The 15,030-nt window shown below is 36.3% G+C and overlaps 1 protein-coding gene across 1 annotated transcript; it reads right to left on the bottom strand.

Moving 5' to 3' along the window:
* Window positions 1-4,363: 4,363 nt before the first annotated feature.
* On the bottom strand, window positions 4,364-6,441 carry LOC115701102 (homeobox-leucine zipper protein ATHB-54). The gene is given in 4 exon segments (XM_030628797.2): window positions 4,364-4,864; window positions 4,866-5,006; window positions 5,093-5,490; window positions 5,930-6,441. Coding segments are annotated over 4 exon segments (972 nt in total). The 5' UTR covers window positions 6,054-6,441; the 3' UTR covers window positions 4,364-4,555.
* Between the last annotated feature and the right edge of the window lie 8,589 nt (window positions 6,442-15,030).

Raw genomic sequence — 15,030 nt, 5'->3', positions numbered from 1 at the left:
AACTTGAAACTAAAAGTTTCCCTATCAATAAACCACATGGCAATACCTTAAATATCTCAAAATTTAGAAAAACTAGGGTTCCAAAAATCCCCCCAACCGGCAGACCGGTTCCCAACCGGAAGTCCGGTTCTGGGTCACCAACCGGTCGACCGGTTGCCATAGGTCCCCCAGAACTGGAATTCCGCTTCTGTGCTGGGAACCCGAAAAAATTCCCCCATGACCTCAAAACTCAACCAAACTTCACCAAACTTTCCAGTATACCTGTACAGTGCATTTACAACCTAAACCAACCAGAAAATCACAGAACAAAGCAATAAATTCCAACTTGCCATTAATGACCTAAACTTGAGTTTCAAAGCTCAAGCTTACCCAATTCCATTTCCACCTTTCAAAACTATTAACCAGAGCTTACAAAAACTCAAAACTAACCTAGAAATCAAATTACATAAGCTTTAAATCTTAATAGCCACTAAATCACAATTCCACAATCTCAAACTCAAGAAAAACCTTAAAAACACATATTCAAAAGTTCTAGGGTTTTACCTCTTGATAAATCCTCCTTGAATTCTAGCTAAATCTCAGAAAAATGGAAGGTAAAAGTTTGATCTTTGCCCTTGCTTGCCCCAGCCGAAAGAAAGAGAGAGAGGGAGAGAGTTCTATCTTTATTTTCCTTTGTTTTCTTTTCTAAATTAATTCAATATGAAAAATAGTTAATTGTAGTAATCCTTTGCTGAAAACTAATGCCATGTGCCATCAAATTAGGCAGCCACCAATCAACTTAATAACAAATTCCTAAAATGCTCCTTAACTTAAAACTACGGTATTTCTAAAACTAGGGGTAAAATGGTCAAATCCCATAACCCTGATCAATCCCGATAATTTATTTTCTCTAAAATATTTCCCGCTAAGAAATAAAGTTCTAAACTTACCTATGTGATCAATCTAGCCATCCATCGCATTTTTCGTTGTTGCCGAGCAAAAATTACAAAAATTGCATATTTCACATATTAATCAAACAATACCCCTAGAGTTTAATAAAATCTCCGAAATTGAGAAATTACAACTCTAATATTTATTTTTAAATATTGGGGTCCAAAATAATTAAATTCATAAATAATAATAAAATAATAGAAATTAGTGCTAATTGCCTTTTCTAATCCAATTTATTAAGGCGGTCGTTACACTAGCCATCAATCGCATTTTTCGTTGTCGCCGAGCAAAAATTACAAAAATAGCATACTTCACATATATGTCAAATAATACCCCTAGAGTCTAATAAAATCTTTGGAATTGAGAAATTATAACTCTAATACCCATTTCTAACAATGGGGCCCACAAATAATTAAATTCATAAATAATTATAAAAATATGAGAAACTAGTACTAATTGCCTTTACTAATCTAAATTACTAAAGTGGTCATTACAGTATGTCTTAAACATAGCACGATCATAACAGACATGGAAAAAGGCGCCAGTTTCTACCCACCACCCTTCTGATCCAACAATTATGTTGACCTCGGAAATCATAGCTGTAAAAGCTTCTTCAGTAAAGTTAGCATGCGGAGCAGTGCTAGGCTTGTTCCGACACTTTCGTGTCATATGACTCGACTTCTTACAGTTGTAACACAAAATTTGTGTGGGGTCATTCTGTTTATGTGGAGGTGGCTGCCTTCCATGTCGGTTCCTATTATGGTTTTAACTCTGATTATTGTCACGAGGAGGGTGATTGCGGTTAGAATTAGAAATCGAGTTGCGATTCTGATTCTTGAAATTTTTGCCATTAGGCTTTAGAAACGCTGGTGTTGACTTCTTAGTGTTGTTGTTTAAAACAACAAGCACTTCATCTTTCTAGTCTTATTTTCTCGTGAACAATGTTGCTTTCTTTAAGACGTTTCGCGGCTCTGCCCGAAGTGTGCACGACAGTCAAGCAGCCACGGCGTCCCCAGGATAAAACAACCTCTGTATACGATATGTTCTGCACCAAACGATATCGTTCGATTACACCCTAAATTATTACTCTGAGAAAAATTGTAAGGAATAATTTTTTTTTAGTTGAAAGGATGTGTTCTTCCGTTGTTCTGATACGAATTATACGACTTATATTGTTGGATCATGGCAGTGAAAAGTGGATCATTTTCTAATCAATTTTAACTACTTCAGTTAACGTAAAAAATAATTAATTAATAAATAAATAAATAATAAATATTTATTAAATAATTTTTCTTTTAAAAAAATAAGTGACACCTCACCCTCCCGGCACGGTCAGACAGCGATGTGCGTGTGGTGGTCCAATGTGTGAGTCCTCTGTATACGATATGTTCTGCACCAAACAATATCGTTCTATTACACCCTAAATTATTGCACCGAGAAAAATCGTACGGAAGAAGATTTTTTTTTTTTTGTAATATAAACAATGTGTTCTTCCGTTGTCTTGAAACGACTTACACGACTTCTATACTTGGATCATGGCTGTGAAAAACGGATCATTGACTGATCGCTCTTTACTACTTCATTTAATGTTAAAAATAATTTATGAATAAATAAATAAAAAATAAATATTTATTAAATAATTTTTCAATTAAAAACAATAAGTGACACCTCACCCTTACGAACCGGTCAGAGAGCAGCATACGTGTGGTGGTCCAATGTGTGAGTCCTCACTCGTGCCCACAAAACTGGGTAGTCTAGCAACCACGGTGTCCCCAGGATAAAACATCCTCTGTGTACGATATATTCTACACCGAATGATATTGTTCGATTACACCATGAATTGTTGTTGTGAGGAAAATCGTAAGGAAGAAGAATTTTTTTTTTTTGTAGTTAAAAGGATGTGTTCTTTTGTTGTTTTGATACGAGTTGGATCATGGCAGTGAAAAGAGGATCATTGACTGATCACTTTTTTCTAATTCATTTAACGTTAAAAATAAATAAATATTTATTAAATAATTTTTCTTTTAAAAATATAAGTGACACCTCACCCTCCCGGCTCGATCAGACAGTGGCGCGCATGTGGTGGTCCAATGTGTGAGTCCTCTGTATACGATATGGTCTGCATCGAACGATATCGTTCGATTACACCCTAAATTATTGCTCTGAGAAAAATCGTAAGGGAGAAGAAATTTTTTTGTAGTTAAAAGGATGTGTTCCTCCGTTGTTATGATACGACTTATATAGTTAGATCATGACAGTGAAAAGCGGATCATTAACTGATCGCTTTTTACTACTTCATTTAACATTAAAAATAATTAATTAATAAATAAATAAATAATAAATATTAATTAAATAATTTTTCTTTTGAAAAAATAAGTGACACCTCACCCTCCCCGCTCGGTCAGACAGCGTGCATGTGTGGTCCAATGTGTGAGCCCTCTGTATACGATATGTTTTACACTGAACGATATCGTTCGATTACACCTTAAATTATTGCTCTGAGAAAAATCGTAAGGGAGAAGAAATTTTTTTGTAGTTAAAAGGATGTGTTCTTCTGTTGTTCTGATACGACTTATATAGTTGGATCATGGAAATGAAAAGTAGATCATTGACTGATCGCTTTTTACTATTTCATTTAACGTTAAAAATAATTGATTAATAAATAAAAAATTAAATATTTATTAATTAATTTTTCTTCTAAAAATATAAGTGACACCTCACCCTTCCAACTCGGTCAGACAGCGCGCGTGTGTGGTCCAATGTGTGAGTCCTCTGTATACGATATGTTTAACACCAAACGATATCGTTCGGTTACACCCTAAATTATTTCTCCGAGAAAAATCGTAAGGGAGAAGAATTTTTTTTTGTAGTTAAAAGGATGTGTTCTTCTGTTGTTATGATACGACTTATATAGTTGGATCATGGCAGTGAAAAGCGGATCATTGACTGATCGCTTTTTACTACTTCATTTAACGTTAAAAATAAATACTTAGTAAATAATAAAAAATTAATATTTATTAAATAATTTTTCTTTTAAAAAATAAGTGACACATTACCCTCCCGACTTGGTCAGACAACAAGGAGACATCGCGCGTGTGTGGTCCAACATGTGGTCCAATGTGTGAGTCCTCACCCATGTGAGTCCTCTGCAAGCGCGTGTGTGGTCCAACGTGAGAGTCCTCACCCATGTGCACAAAACTAGTAACTCTTTGGACCTATACCCAATTTTCAAATTTACACTATATATAAACTTCAAATATAGTGTTTCTATCCCATGTGGGACTCCAATCAGTTACACACTTCAATTTTCATTTTTTTTTACACAGTTTTACAAAATTCCATACCCCTCGTCTTATGTTTAGTAAAAGAAACATTAAAACTAAAGTAAATATCGAATTTTACTTTCTTGCAAAAAGAAAAAAAAAACCAAACAAAAGAAAAAAACAAAAATATATATCGATGAAACAGAACTAAAACTAGAGCAAAGTAATCATGCACAATAGTCTTACCATCACATAATAATGATTTTATTTCTTTTTAATAACCTTAATTACAACTACTACTAATAACTTAAAGCATTTTGCATATAATTATAGTTATCTAAGCCAAATGTGAGCCCACTTCACTAAGACCAGAAATTAAGAGACTGGTCTTCAACTTGAAATCCAAAGTTACAAGAATTCGCAGGTGGGTCATCATAAAAGCAAGCTTCAAACTTGGGGATACATGGCAATGGAAATGATGGTGCAAATAAGCTCTGGCTCATAAGATTATTATTATTATTGCTTTTGTTGTTATTATCATCTTCGTCTTGAGAAAAGTCTGAGTGGTCTGTTGGTTCAAACACATGAGAAGAATCTGCTGGCTCCAGTATGGAGCAATAATTGTGTGTATAATTTGGACTATCAGAGTCAAAAACATCACTTTTAGCTGATGCTTGCATTTTCATGTTTGCATACCACCATCGTTGCCATATTCGCAACAGTTTCAGAATCTGTTGTTTTGACAGTTGGGTTTTCCAAATGACCCTTGTTGCCATTCTCTTCGCAAAGAAACTTTTCATTCAGAGAATCGACCTGTATAGATGAACAAAAAGGTAATAAATTTAAAAACCGTTATGTTCTTAACACAACCCATTTTGAAGTAGTGTTTGTGTTTATACCTCATTTTTCAAAGTTTCACTCTCTTTGAGAAGAACGTCGTAGTCAAACTTTAGTCTATCGTAACTGGCTTTCAGTGAGTAGTACTCCTTCTCCAACTGTTTGGTTTTGTATCGAGCCCGCCTGTTTTGAAACCAGATAGCTACTTGGCGGGGCTGCAATCCCAGTTCTTTAGCAAGTTGCACTTTTCTTTCGGGTTCAAGCTTATTCTCTAACTCAAAGTTTTTCTCGAGAAACCGAACTTGATTAGCTGAGAGCCGCCTTTTCTTTTCGGGTTGATGGAAACATCCATCGTAATCATCATCCCCATTATCATCATCTTTGTCAAGTGGTTGGAAGAAGGACCCATCTGTGGAATCTCCTCCGCATACATTTTCAAAACTAAACATTGATTTTGAACCTAAAATGAGACCAAACACAGGATTAGATGTCCAAAACAGAGGATAAAGACACTAGTTAAGTCCAGAACATCAAACTTTATTTAGCAGCAAATTTAGTCTTTTTAACTAAACTAGGCCACATCTAGACTGACGCACATATTGTATTTGATTTCACGATTGTTTAATATAAGGAACACAAAAGAGAGGAAAACAACAGAGAGCCTCCATGAATTAGAAAGCATCAGAGTTTGCAAATCTAGATGCAACATTTCATACCATAAAAGTCAACAAAGAAAGACAAAGTACGCTTGCTCAAGTGGGAAAATAGCTTAAGGAAAAGGGTATCAAAAAAGAGAAAAAAAAATAGCAATCCCAAAAACATAATTAAGGCCTAGAACAGAGCGAAAGTTGCTTTTAAAAAGAAAAGAAAGAAAAATAAAAAAGAGTTTGGCTAGTTACCTTGAAAAGATGAGGAAGAGCCGGGAATCCAAAGAGACTTGAGAAGATCAGAATTACAGGGATGCCTTTCGTCTGGTAGTAGAATGGTGATGTTTGAACCGCCATAGACTTTTCCACTGGCCATAGCTTTTGTTTAATGTTTTTCTTTTGTTCTTAGTTTTAACAAGTACGTATAAGAATTCTCAAGGTGGGTCTTGCTCTTAAATGGACGTGAAAGGCTTGTGACGAAAGAAGCTGGTGGTGTTAATCACTGTAATCTGGAAACACTAAGAGATTGAGCTCATACCCATCCCTCAGAAGCGTGTGTATGTACTGCTGTGAAGTTGCTTTTTTACTTGGACTTGAAATCGCTCACACAACCAGTGCTAGTTTTCGATGAATTCTTTCAGCTTTAGTTGAGATAGCTCTTCTTAGTCTGAAAGAGAGATAGAGAGAGAATTATTTTTGTTCTCTGACTGAAAGAAAGTGGCATTGAAAGTGAGCAGAGATTCCTCTATGGGGTGGAGTGTTTAATTGGGTTATAAAGCGGATGAGCTTGTTGAAGAGACAGAGACCTTGGTTATCATCTATAGAGTTCCCCAAATTACCACATTACCCTTGCTTCAATAGTTCAATGAAAATGACACTTAATTTGGATTTTTTTGTCACAATTAAAATAAAAGAAAAATGGATGTAGTTGTACCCAAATTACTTTAAAAACAAGTTGGGAGACAAAGTGATCGTGCTTTCAGAAATTTGAAGAGGATTTTGTTTTTCACCTAAAAGAAAAAATAGAGAGGCAAAGTTTCCTAGAAAATTTCGTATAATTTGACATAATTTACACGGTGACAATAAATTCAATCATAATAGAAAAACGACAATCATTACAAATAAAAGGTTTTGTTTGAATAAATTACAAATTACATGTTAAGAGATGAAAACAAGAAAATTACAAAATGAAGATTATGTGATAAGAGTTTCAAAAGTCTATAAAACAAAGGAGTGAGTAGGAAAGTATAGAGAGTTGATACATAGAAGGGTAATATGGTAACACAACAGAAGGAGAAAGAAAGAGTAGCTGTAGATGACAACGAGGAGAGGAGAAAGAAAACAAAAGCAACATGTCCAATCAATCACAATCCGATAGAAGCTCAGAATTTGGGGAGTGACAGAGAGAGATGATGATGAGTCATAACCCCCAAAGAACCCCTTTACCCCACCCCCCTTTGCCTTATTCCTTCTTTAGTAAACCCTACCTATCTATTACTATTTACTAATCACACTTCACTCCCATCTCTTAGCTTAGCTTGGCTTATATTATTAGCTCCACCAAATTTATTGAATGCCCCCCTTCTATTCTATAATCTATATTTAGAAAAGGAAAACACTAACAATTGCATTTCAAAATTTTACATATACATGACAATTCCACGGTGAGGGTTACAAAATGCTCCCCACCACTGAAATTACTTTTTAGCAAATAAAAATTAGGCTATTGTTGAAAATAATCTTAAATAGATAGATTAATTAAGAAAATTAATTATAAAATTATCTTTACTTTATGTCCATTTTTTTTAAAGAAAATTATATAATTAATAAAATAATATTATGGTGGCGTTTGGTGATATTTTTTTATTTAATTTTTTGTTTTTCAAATTAAAAAAATAAAAATATTTTTCAAAACCATGTTCTATAAAACTGTTTTTACTTTTCAATTTTTTAATTAAGAATCAAAGTTTTAAAAACAAAAAAATATCACTTTCAATATTTTTTTAAGAGTTTTTTTTTTTCTTTTTGGACTTCGATTACACTCGGACTCAAATCCTCCCACGACCCTAGCGCTGAACCCGTCCTCTGACCTTAACACGAATTCGACCCCGGACCTAGACCCGACGTAAATAAAATCGAAAAATAAAAATGAAAATAAACTTTACAGAACACACTTTTGTTTTCTGTTTTTAAAATTGAAAAATAAAAGTGGTTACAGAACGTATTTTTGTTTTTCAAAAACAAAATTTTTATAAATGAAAATTTTACTTTCATTTTTTGATTAAAAAATTAAAAAACAAAAGTGTTACTAAACGACACCTATATAAATTTGGTGTTGAATTTGATATATCCTAACAAATAAAATTAATATATTATATTGTAGTAATAAAATTATATACTATAAAAAAAATTTAATAAAAATAAAATTAGTATATTAATACTAAAAAAGTATATAAAATACTAGTAAAATTATAGATACTACCATGAATATATATATATCATGCTATAAGTATTATATATAATAAAATAGAAATTAAAAATTAACTTAACTAAATGATATATTATTGTTAATTCAAAAATTTTCTTTGGTGACGTGGACATCAATGTTTGACGCGTGGCATAAAGGATGACATCACGGAGTTGAGTAGACCCGAGTCATAGCGGTCAACCTAGGAGGGGATCCTAGCCCTGTGTCACGGGCTCACCTTTTTAGGCAGCGGAACACCTGTGCGACACCTTGACTTCTCTAAGCCTCTAACTATCTGAGTAACAACAACCTCATTTTTTGCGCGACTATGTGCCTTGTGCACACTTCTGTCTCTCGAACAACTCCCGTCGAGTCATGCTCGCAAGCATGCATGAGTGCATTCATGCATCGAGGCTCTCTAGCTAAGATACTCGTACTGTCCATAAATTTCCACTAGGATAAGCCAAATCCCAACACTGTCGCTCACCTAGTCACTCATGACCAAGGTTGCATGTGTGGCAAGATGCCAACACCAAGCTGACGTGCCAACGCGTCTAATCATGCCCCATTCGAGTCTAAACAGTCCTCTTCATCGCCTAAGGAATCTCATACGTCCATGGTCCAATCCTCAAAGCACCATGCCTCCACGCATGTTGGCAGGCCCTCGAGATAAGCCACCAAACTAGTAGCATACGTTAGACCTCTGTCTCTTTCTAGCATGGTGAATCCATTTTATGCACGATGTAAACTTTGCCCATGAATGACTACTCGTGTTATCTCGTAATGAGACTCGTGGCCAAGGCACACCACAACATCTCTTGGAGGTTTAGGCAACCTCCCGTGCAAGCGACATACTGGCAAACTAATGAAAACATACTTGCTAACCTCTGGCAGCATTCTTAGATGCACTACCAGGCCGACCCAATAGTGTCCATGAGTACTCCAACTCATGGTGACATATGAGTCCCCTCGTGGTCCTCATATGTCTGCCCTAGTAGTCCCACTGATCAGTAGTAGTTCACTTAGCACCAAGTTGCCAGGGGGCGGTGGAGAGCTGACACCAGGTACTCCCCCCTTTAAGAGCATTCTAAGATTTTAGCATTCTACCAGAAACGTATATGATTGTTTCTCTATAAATATATGGTCATCACCATATACCAAATCATAGAGTTTCTCAAATTTGATTGTGCTACTGTATTTATAGACCCAAATAAATGGTGAACACAAGGTCTCGTCCCAATTCGAACAATATTGAAGATATTATGAAAATGTCACTATCGTACAAACCAAGCACTGACATGCCACCAACATGCACACCAGCATGCGTCACCATTAGACCACCACTTGGCCAACTTGTGGGCAACACCTAGCTTGTAACGTGCCATCCATTCTCCCCCACTTCAACATATCGATGCCCACATCGACAGACTGCAGGCAAATCTTCCTGATCTTGACTCCTAAGCTTACTCCAAGCTTCATCTGAATCCTAAGTCTTCACTTGTCCCTCTATCTCCGTAGAACCACCCTGTTGGTGACGATCTCACTTGCCCACTCTTGGACTTGATCAAAGAACCTGTGCCACTTTTGCTATTTGCAAACCAACCATACCTAAGGGCACCAATAGAACACACTTCCACTGGAGCCAAGTCCCTCCGAAAAATTCACATGCCAACTCCATGGTGTACCATCCTCTTATCGCATGATAAAATTTGTTGTGTCCCTCCTGGGTGCCAATGCAGCACCAAGTGTACTCCTGCACATAATCTCTTTGCAAAGTACTCAATATTGGCCCTCTAGTGCTACCGCACACCCACGAATTCATGCAAAAGGCCCATCTGACCCAATACATAAGTGCTCATCTGACCTTCTTTAATGTGGTCAATGATCTATCAATCACCCAAAACCACAAATTTTCCCTTTAGCTTCTGCTCGTGTCGGCTCTCCGACACTGTGTCACAAGTCCATCTCCTAAAATCAACCCTGCATCCACTGATGACTAGCTAAATTCTTACAAACTTGATAACACAATGTCTTACTCTTAGGATTTGAAGTCATCTCAATCCGCTATCTCCCATCAGCATATGTTCTTCGAACCATACAACTTACAGTGTCCCACACAACACCAATGTTTCCATTAACACAAAGGACACACATAACATGCCACAAACTAGCTTAGTCTTGATCTCAGCCTACACCCATGCATAATACCTATCTATAACTTACAACAATCATGCCAGTTTTTACACTAAACAACACATCTGCTGTAATGTTTCCCTCTGTATTCACACACAAAAACTGAAAAAAGTACCCTGATTCTTCAAACATATGAATAAGTAGGCTCCCCTACTTCAACTTGGCAAGAACTTCTCTCTTAGAAGAATACCTCTCAAGGTATAGCTCGCAAGCTAACCGCATATTTACATATGGTCCCTCCATTACAAATGTCAATTTGATAAAGGTGTTGAACTAATGCCCCAGTCATTCTGACTCTTTGCCCCTTGACATTTCTATGTTGCTTTAGCACCTTAGGCCAACATTGTCATGGTGTTATCTTAGTACCTGAGTCCTGCCGACATTCACCCTAGATAACTAGCACTGCCTGTGTCTTGAGTCTTCTTGAATGGCTCCAGCAGAACTCAAGGAGCTTAAGTTACAGCTTCAGGGGATGCTTGATATTGGGTTTATTCGACCCACTGTATCGCTCTGGGGAGCTCCGGTTCTGTTTGTGAAAAAGAAAGATGGTTCCCTCAGAATGTGTATTGATTATCGGGAGCTAAACAAGTTGACAATTAAGAATAAGTACCTGTTACCTAGAATTGATGATTTATTCGATCAGCTTTAGGGAAAGACAGTGTTTTCGAAGATTGATCTACGATCTGGTTATCATCAACTCAGAATCCGGGAAGAAGACATACCAAAAACTGCTTTTCGAACTAGATATGGGCACTATGAGTTTCTGGTAATGTCATTCGGATTGACTAATGCTCCTGCGGCCTTTATGGATCTCATGAATAGGGTATTCAAGGATTTCCTTGATAACTGCGTTATAGTGTTTATCGATGACATCCTTGTATACTCTCAGTCAGAAGAGGAGCACGAGCATCATCTTCGAATGGTATTGCAGCGACTTAGGGATCAAAATTTGTATGCAAAGTTTAAAAAGTATGAATTCTGGTTGTTTAAGGTATCTTTTCTGGGACATATTGTTGGAAAGAATGGAATTATGGTTGATCCAAGTAAGATTGAGTCAGTGAAGAATTGGTCGAGACCAAAATCTGTGACGGAGGTTCGAAGTTTCCTCGGTTTAGCAGGGTATTATTGACGTTTTGTCGAGGGATTCTCTAAAATCTCTATACCCCTGACCGAATTGACTAAGAAAAATCAGAGATTTGTGTGGTCAGACAAATGTGAAGCAAGCTTTCAGGAGTTGAAGCAACGTTTGATAACAGCTCCGGTGTTAGCATTGCCATCAGATCAAGAGAAATTCGTTGTTTATTGTGATGCATCCAGATAGGGTCTGGGATGTGTTCTGATGCAAGCTGACAGCGTTATAGCTTATGCCTCTCGTCATTTGAAATGAGCAGCGCTACCCAACTCATGACCTAGAGCTTGCTGCTATGGTTTTTGCCCTAAAGATATGGCGGCATTATCTTTATGGTGAGAAATGCGAGATTTATACTGATCATAAGAGTCTCAAGTACTTTTTCACCCAGAAAGATTTGAACATGAGGCAGAGGAGGTGGCTGGAATTAGTTACAGACTACGACTGTGAGATTCTGTATCACCCCAGGAAAGCCAATGTTGTGGCTGATGCTTTGAGTAGAAAAGGTCCCGGGCAGGTTTGTACTACGGTTTTGATAGCCCCTCAACTAGCCTCTGATATGGTTCGTGCAGGGATTGAGTTTTTAGTTGGAAGGTTGCACAACTCGACACTTCAATATGATCTGTTAGAGAGAATTAGAAAGGCACAATTAAAAGATCCCGAGCTAGTTAAGGTTCGAGATGAAGTAGTGGCTGGTCGGCCTAGAGACTTTTCAGTCTCAAATAGTGGAATGTTGTTATACAAGACTCGAGTTTGTGTTCCTGGTGTTAATGAGCTTAAGAAAGAGATACTTGATAAAGCTCACACCACACCTTATTCACTACATTCGGGAACCACCAAAATGTATCAGGATCTAAAACCCTACTTCTGGTGGTATGGGATGAAAAGAGATGTGGTGGACTACGTGTCCAAATGCTTAACTTGACAGCAAATCAAGGCTGAACATCAAAGGTCGTTAGGGTTGTTGCAACCTTTCGTCCTTCCTGAGTGGAAGTGGGAGGACATTGCAATGGACTTTGTAACTGGATTGCCTAAAACCAAAGGAATGTATGATTCGGTATGGGTCATAGTGGACAGATTCACAAAATCAGCTCACTTTCTGCCAATGAAAGTTACATATTCAGTAGATCAGTACGCTAAACTGTATGTAAAGGAGATAGTTTGTCTCCATGGAGCCAAAAATCTATTGTTTCAGACAGGGATCCAAAGTTTACATCGAAGTTTTAGGTGAGTCTTCAGAAGGCTATGGGTACCAAGTTGAAGTTTAGCACAACCTTTCACCCTCAGACTGTTGGTCAGTTAGAAAGAACGATTCAGATATTGGAAGATTTACTGGGAGCTTGTGTCATGGACTTTGAGGGTTCATGGAGTAAGTACTTGACGTTGATTGAGTTCTCCTACAATAATAGCTACCAGAGTACAATAGGGATGACTGTTGGGTTTTATGCCCTAAATAAAACTCTTTTCAATATAATCAGATTTACTTATTAATATAGATCAGAAATAACATTTAATGTTGCATGGTTCACATGATTTATTTCATGATTATATGTACATAATGTATAAATTCATCTAAAACTCTTTTCACATACTTGATCCTGTTTATTGTGCCGTCAACACATTGGAAAGTAAACATGACTATGTGAATAAAGTTTCCTAGATTTATCAGACATAGGGTTTTACTGATATGATAATCTACAACAGAGTTTACTTGCATTTGGAGACATGCTATGTTCTTTCCAGAGCATTGGTTAAAGTAAAGCTCAGGTTGGATGCATGGAGTATGCATCGGAAGGGACCGATATTGAACTTTGACTTAGATTTATTAAACTTACCGTAATATCTATTCAAGTCAATATCGCCTAGTTGATCCTAGATCAAATGTTCTTAATCCTGTTATGATTAGGCTCAATCTTGAAAGGCTATTCATGTTCCTTGATTTGTTAGTTAAGCCTACTTTTAGGTCAGGGTGATACGTACATTTTGGGAACACGGTAGTGCAATTGAGTGGGAGCGCTAGCATAAACATGGAATCTATAGCTTCTATCTGGCGAATAGTAAGCAAAGGATGATCTCCTTCGAGCTTGACCAAACGAACATAATTGGTGGAGTACTCATTTCACATAAGCTGAAATATCATTTATACGGCGTCAAGTGTTTTAAGGATAAAATACATTGTAGGGTGTTACGGTAATCTAATCCCTTTACAGTGTAGATTATTCATATAGAGGATCATTGATCACATTAGGATTATAACAATGGATAACTTATGATGCGTCTATATGGTGGAACATATAGAGCATTCTATAAAACTGAGAGTGCAATTCTAAGTTCTATGCATGGATTCAACGAAGAATTAATAATTTAGTGAATTTTAGTAATAAATTCTTGATCTACTTATTGGAAGCTCGGTTATATAGACCCATGGTCCCCGCACTAGTTGAGATAATATTGCTTGTAAGACTCATATAATTGGTTTTGATTAATCAATTATAATTCTCAAATTAGACTATGTCTATTTGTGAATTTTTCACTAAGTAAGGGTGAAATTGTAAAGAAAGAGTTTATAGGGGCATATTTGTTAATTATGATACTTTGTATGGTTCAATTAATAAATATGATAAATGACAATATTATTTAATAATTATTTATAGTTATTAAATAGTTAGAATTGGCATTTAAATGGTTGAATTAGAAAATTGGCATTTTTGAGAAAATCAGATGCAGAAAAGGTAAAACTGCAAAATTGCAAAAAGTGAGGCCCAAATCCACTAGTATAGGGCCAGCCACTTTTGTAGGAAATTTAAACTGATATTTTCATTATTTTAATGCCAAATAATTCAAACCTAACCCTAGTGGAATGCAATAAATAGATAGTGAAGGCTTCAGGAAAATTACACTTAAATTTTCTATTTTTTCTTCAGAGAAAAACCTGAGCCTTCTCTCTCCCTATCTTTGGCTGAACCCACTCTCTCTCTCTTCCTCATTGAGATTTCTAAATTCTTAGTGTAAGAGTAGTGCCCACACACAGCAAGTGATACCTCAATCATAGTGAGGAAGATCGTGAGAAAGACTTTCAGCAAGAAGGAGGTTTCAGCATCAAAGATTCAGAGAAAGAGATCCAGGTTCAGATATTGATAATGCTCTGCTACAGAAAGGAATCAAGGGCTAGATATCTGAACGGAAGGAGTCATTTAATTCCGCTGCACCCAATGTAAGGTTTCTTAAACTTTATATGTGTTTATTTTATCGTTTTAGAAAGTTCATATTTAGGGTGTTAATAAACATACTTGTGAGTAGATCTAAGATCCTGGTAAAATAATTTCTAACAACTGGCGTCAGAGCCATGGTAATTGATTTACTTGCAAGAAATTTGGACTTTAAAACGATTGTTTGTATGTTTTTTGGATGGTATCATGTTGTATTGAGTGTTATTTGATGATTGATTGATGTTTGTAAATTTTCGTGAAAAATAATTGTGATTCTGTTTCTGGAATTATTTTTATTGGATAGTATGGAAAAAATTAAGCAAGTTACTTTTTTACAGAACTCAATTTCGATTTA

This window comes from Cannabis sativa, chromosome 8 (genome assembly GCF_029168945.1).
Source record: "Cannabis sativa cultivar Pink pepper isolate KNU-18-1 chromosome 8, ASM2916894v1, whole genome shotgun sequence".
Lineage (NCBI taxonomy): Eukaryota > Viridiplantae > Streptophyta > Magnoliopsida > Rosales > Cannabaceae > Cannabis > Cannabis sativa.
This window is presented reverse-complemented; position numbering and strand designations above follow the sequence as displayed.